This window comes from Fulmarus glacialis, unplaced genomic scaffold (assembly GCF_000690835.1).
Source record: "Fulmarus glacialis isolate BGI_N327 unplaced genomic scaffold, ASM69083v1 scaffold22989, whole genome shotgun sequence".
Lineage (NCBI taxonomy): Eukaryota > Metazoa > Chordata > Aves > Procellariiformes > Procellariidae > Fulmarus > Fulmarus glacialis.
Window position 1 is genome coordinate 1 of NW_009234182.1, and position 5,756 is coordinate 5,756.

Sequence of the window (5,756 nt, forward strand, 5' to 3'; positions counted from 1 at the left end):
CCCGCAGCCAGGCTGGGACCAGAGCCCGGCCTGCACCACCGTGAGCTGCTGCCTTTGCCGTGGGGCTTGCTTGGAGAGCGCTGGGGCAGATGGTGGTGGAGGGGGCTGGGGTCCTGCCAGGAGCCCCGGTCTGCCACTGTGGCCAGGAGGGATGAGCCACAGTTATTTTGCTGGGAGATGTCACACCAGAAGGTGTTGGAGCTTCTCCACTCCCAAGCAGCATTGAGTGTAGCTTACCCAAGCCTGGCTCCCAAGCTTCTCCCGCCCCCACACCGCTGAGTTCCTTGAACTAGACCTGGGAACATACTTCAATTTCACCTCACTCTTTCAGGGAAGTGTTTGTGGGTTTCAGATCTCTGCCTGGGATCTGGATCCTCTTTTCACACCATTTTGACTTAGCCTGGAGCAAGGCAGGAGTCACAGCCCGCTCCCTTGCTGCGGTCAGCTGGGAGCAGAGCATAATGCAGCCTTTCTGGGAAGGGGGCAAGCTAAATTCATATCCCTTTGTGGGTCCAAACATCTCTTTCAGTGGCCACGTCCTGAGCTGAATGCTTGCAATGAGGCTGTCACTCAGTAAGGATGACACCAGCTCAAGGCTTTCCCTGCTTATGCCCTTCTCTGTCTCCCAGGGCCATGCTCAGGACTGCCAGGTTGAACTCTGTAATGCCCTCACTTATTTTTTGCCCCAGTAGCTTCTGAAAAGGAATGAAGGATAAATGAATAATCAGCTTGTCTCATTAAGAAGAGAAAAAAAGTGCTAGGAGTCTCTGTGCAGAGGGCGTGAGAAGCCGCTAGTTAAAAAATAACGTTACTCTGCTACTTCATTTTCAATTTACTTCGTCTAAGAACAGCTTTGCTGGAAATAGCCACAGGCTCCTTACAGAGCTTGGCTGACAGCCAGCTTTACCAGCTCCCCGTGGATCCCATTTAGGATCTGTCCACACTGCAGCATTCCTTCCCGTGGGCAAAGGCTGGGGGCAGGGTTAAATGCACAGCAGGCAACACAGGTAGAAGGGCTGGTGCCTCCCCAGGGCAGTAGGTTGGGATCAGAAGGTGGTCAGAGCTGGGTGAAGGTGCTGGGCACTTCAAGAGTCAGAATGCAGGCAGGGCTGTGTAGCTCATGCCATCGCCTGAGGATGCTGCAAGAGCCCCAGGAGCAGACAGGAACACACGGCTGAGATTCGCTGCGCAGGCAAGAGCAGGGTAGAGGAGGGGGCTCCTGCCTGACCCATGCCCGTTTGCAGCCCATTCCCTTGTGTACCTTCCCATGCTCGTGGCTCTCATTGCACGGCAGTGTCCTCCCTAGCCCAGTCTTGGATGGTCCCGCTGCCAAAGGCTATGTAGAAGATCAGGCCAAACAGGTTGAGGGCTGCAGATACGAAGAAGGCATTCCTCCAGCCAGTCTGGAAATCCTGGGGGGCCAAGAACAGGTCACGATGGTGTCACTTTTCCCTTTATCTCCATGTAATGGTCACCCAACTACTGCCAACCAGTTCATTGGCATTAAACTCAACTCCACCCTCTGCTTGCTACTAGTATCAACAACAGAAGAGCTTTGCTCAACTCAAGACATATGCCAGACCCCCTCTTGTTGGAGATGCATTTCCTCCCTTGGCATTTTTGGAAATGGAAACATTGCGTGCTGTGCTGAATTCAGGAAGCTTTCCTGCCTGGCACAGAGCTTTCCCCTCACCCCACTCCCTCAACCCTCTCCCCATCTCTAAGTACATCCAGATGGGGCCCATGTGGAGCTCTTCCTGCTTTCTGAGTCATCCCCATGTCCTCAAAATGGTCCAGAGCTCTGGTTTGCCAGGTGCTACATCACATGTGTTCGTTGGGAGAGGGGGTTGGCTTGGAGTAGTTTTTGATTCAGTGCAAAGAAAGGAATCAATTTCTGAGAGCAGACCTGTGTTTTCTTCCAGGGATGTGCTTGTGGTTTATGGCCCCAAATTACCTGGCTGACGAGAAGTCCAACTGTGGTAGGAGCAATAATTCCTGCGACTATGCCAAAGGTATTTGTGATTCCCAGCAGGAACCCTGCATATCTGGGCAGAGGAAGCAAAGATTTCCTGAGTGAGGCAGAGAGGAAACTGTCACAAGAAGGGAGAGGAGTAGGTGCTGCCAGTCCCTTCCCTCATCTGCACGAATACTGCCTGTCATGCTGAGCAACACTAGGATCTTCCCTGCAAGACTGGGGGGGATTTTAAGTCTCTATTTTACTCCTTAGCTTACAATGCCACCAGCTACAGAAGATAAGGGAAAGGAGAGTAGGAGTTGCATAAACCTTGGGGGTTTGGGAACAGGAAGGACGCAGAGCCAGGGAGGGGACAGAGGTCAGACCCACTTACCTGGGCGCTATATCGATGTGGTTAATATTGATGCCTGCCCCTGTCATGCTAATTATTGTCAAGGCCAGCGTTAGAAGGACCACAATAACCGTGGAGCTGCAGCCAATGTAAGGCACAGCCACCAGGAAGACGGCTGGGAGCAGCATCCCTTGGGAGTAAAAGGGGATGTGTTTTATAACAGGCCACACAAGTGTGTTGGAAAGGCTGAACGGCAGATGAAAGCTTCTCCTTACCGAGTGATGAGAAGAGCTTCCTGACGGCTGCTGTGCCAAGCACTCGCCTGGCCAGGAGGAAATCTGCCAGCAGCCCAGCCAGGATGTGCCCCAGCCCATTCCCAATGTAAGGCAGGGAGGAGAGGAGCCCGTTCTGCAGAGCAGAGAACAAGGCATTGTCACGTCCATGGCACAAAGAAATGGAGCCGAGAGCTGCAAGACTGCAGCTCCCTTGGTCCCAGAGCCACCGGTCTTCAGGAAGAGACGTCCCTGAAGAATCTCCCTGTTCCTAGCCTACGAAGGGACCAACTCCCATCACTGTTGCATGGACCAGCCTCAGCTGCAGGGCAGCACTCACCTCTCTGAGGTCAAAGTGGAGGACGTTGCTCATGAACGTGGGCATGGAGGTCAGCAGCATGTAGAACAGCCAGTCTGTGCAGAAGCAGGCAATGGCGATCACCCAAAGAGGCAGTGATTTAGCCATGGCCACAAGTGGGAGGGAGCGGCCATGAGAGCTGCCCTGGAAGGAATAAAACATCTGCCAGTGCCTCCATTCCTGTCTCCCATCCCCTGGGCAGGCTGTCCAGGCTTTCCTCAGCCTCTCAACCTGCTGCTGAGAAGACTGGGACTAGCCCTGGCTGCTGTACAAGGAGCCCAGCTGAACTGATTCAGAGCAGGTCCTTTGCCACGGTGTCTGCGTGGTCAGTCGTGGTTAAAAGGTTTGTGTGTACCTGGTGAGCCAGCGATGACACGATGTACTCCTGCTCCTCAGCACTAATCCATGGGTGATGTGCAGGGTCCTCATACACGAGGAGGAACCAGCTGAGGCACCAGGCACAGCCAACGCCACCTGTGAGGAGCGTGGCTCTCAGTGCCAGCTCCTCTTACGGTGAGCTGCGGCAGAGCTGAGAGCCAGCGGGATGGAGGCTGATGCTAGCGAAATGGTGAGTGCGGGAAGATGGAAAGGGAGAACTCCCCTTAACCCATTGCTCCCAGTGGAAGGGGCCGAGTTGATAGCACAAAAGGTTTAGCAAAGGCACATTCCCTAATAGCACCTCAGCAAAATGGCTTCATCCTGGCCTGGCAGGCAAGAGGGGAGCCCAGAGCTCTGTGTGGGACTAGTAAGGACAGAGCTGATCCCGCAGGGCTCTGCTGGGGAACCTTTGGGAGCTCTGCCAGCAAACGGTCTGCAGCAGGGTTGGAGTAGAGGGACATGATGGGCCATTACTCACCAAAGATGTAGAAGACAAAAGGCCACCCCAGACTCTGGCAGATGATCCCAGCCACAAGGAGGGCAAAGAAAGTCCCAAAAGTGCATCCTAGGGATCAGAAACCAGAAGAGTCATTTTAATGGGACTTTGTGTGACCAGCAGTGAGTGGGACAGACCTACAGTCTCCAGCCTGATTTGTGATAGGAAAATGTGGTGGCACAAATGAAGTGCCTGTGCAAACAAGCACTCTTGTATCCAGGTTTGCCCCCTTCAGTGTCCGGGTTCCTTCTCCTGCCTCAAGCTGACCTGAGCCAAGGAGACAGAGAAGACACAAGATGGGAGAAGGAGAGGCGGAAAGGCTGAACGCTGCTAACACTTCTTACCAAGGACCCACAGCCTTGAACTTGAGGCTGCTACAAGGACTGGCTTGGAAAGAAGGGGGTGAGGGGAGGCCCTGCACTTACTGAATCGGTGGTAGGGAAAAGTCCTTGTGTCTTACCAGCATCAGCGATGTTCATGAGCCTGCTGCGTTCCAGCGGAGGGGCCCATTTTGCCCAGAGCGTGTACTGAGCTGGAAATATCACTCCCTGCAAAGATAGCAGGGAGTGTGGAGGGAAGGGACACGGGGAGCGCAGCCAGGGCTAACCAGCGCGGGTATCATAGCCTAGCAGCACCTGGAGCCACGACTGACCTCAGCCAAGCCCAGCAGCACCTGCAGCCCGATGAGGAAGCTCATGCCAAGCTCTGCTGCTTGGGGCACGAGGAGGGTGAGCACGGAGGAGAGCAGGAGCCCACTGCCGAGAACGGGTTTCCCCCCAAACAGCCCCGAGCAGTACCCGCCCAGCGCCTGTGTGAGGCCATAGCCATAGAAGAAGGAGCTGAGGATGATTCCTTGAGTCTCAGCGCTCCAGTTGTACATGGGGACCTGGAGGAGAAGGAACATGTCTGTCAGACAGAGATCTCTGTTTTCCAGGCACAGACTCCTCCAGAAGGGGAGAAGCAACCAGGCAATGCAGCCCTGGGTACAATAAACTGAGCTCTCTGCTCCTTCACCCCCGTTGTCCTCAAGGCTTTTCTCTGCTGCTTCCAAGTCTGTCCTGACGCAAAAGCAAGAGTTGACTGAGCCTGGGAAGCATATTTCAGTTATCTGCATCTGCTTTCCACTTACATCCTGCGCAAATCCTGGGTAGGAGCTGCGGGGAGCGCTGCCGGACCAGCCATGGGGATGGCTGCGGTTAGTCATGGCGACGATGGCAATGCTGAGGCTGACCCGGAGCATGTACGCCACGAAGAGAGAGACGTGCAGGACCAGAGACAGGCCACAGCGAGCGGACCAGAGCCCTGTGGAGGGAGAGCGCCTACAAACCAGGGCTGGTCGGAGAGGCCACGGGTTAACTCTCACCCCCTCCTACAGATCTGTGTCTCCAGGCAAACACCTTACTGCAGCAACAAATGGCTCTTTGGAGGTACCCTCCAGACATCTACCACTGAGCCCCTGCCCTCCTCCTTTGCAGGGATGGCAGAAGTATCTCCAGAAAGAGAAAGGAGGGGCAGGAAAGCAAGGAGACTTGCCCAAGGATGGAGGGGACACGTCAAAGCCTGAGGTTGCTGGCTCACAGGTGCTGCTGAGGCAGCACTTCAGCCCGCTGCTCCCCAGGGAGCGGATTTACCTGAGCGGGAGGAGGGCTGCTGAGCAAGCAGAGGGCCTTCGTCCTGCTCCGCCTCTGGCCCGTCCCTTGCCTGCATGTTGTCCACGTGGCACTGCATCCTCTCCTGCCTGCAACGCTGCTGCCTGCTTCTCCTCAAGTAACGTTCAGCCCTGTTGGGAAGCGAACGTCAAACGTCAGCAAACACGGGAACAGCCGGGCAGTGACCCCTGGCATTTCCTCCCAACGCTGTTACCAGCTCGGCGAGAGCGGAGAAGGCTGCCGGTCGCAGACGCCTGCACAGGCGCTTTATGAGCACAGTAATTTACAGCAGCCTCA

At 55.2% G+C, this 5,756-nt stretch overlaps 1 protein-coding gene across 1 annotated transcript; it reads right to left on the reverse strand.

Annotated features, from left to right (window-relative positions):
- Positions 1-1,280: 1,280 nt before the first annotated feature.
- On the reverse strand, positions 1,281-5,590 carry LOC104082454 (sodium-dependent phosphate transport protein 3-like; the record flags this gene model as incomplete). Its single annotated transcript, XM_009585583.1, has 11 exons — positions 1,281-1,412; positions 1,955-2,045; positions 2,349-2,496; positions 2,582-2,714; positions 2,919-3,080; positions 3,292-3,410; positions 3,793-3,879; positions 4,271-4,358; positions 4,463-4,696; positions 4,940-5,112; positions 5,442-5,590. Coding segments are annotated over 11 exons (1,516 nt in total), but the record flags the coding sequence as incomplete, so codon positions are not given.
- Between the last annotated feature and the right edge of the window lie 166 nt (positions 5,591-5,756).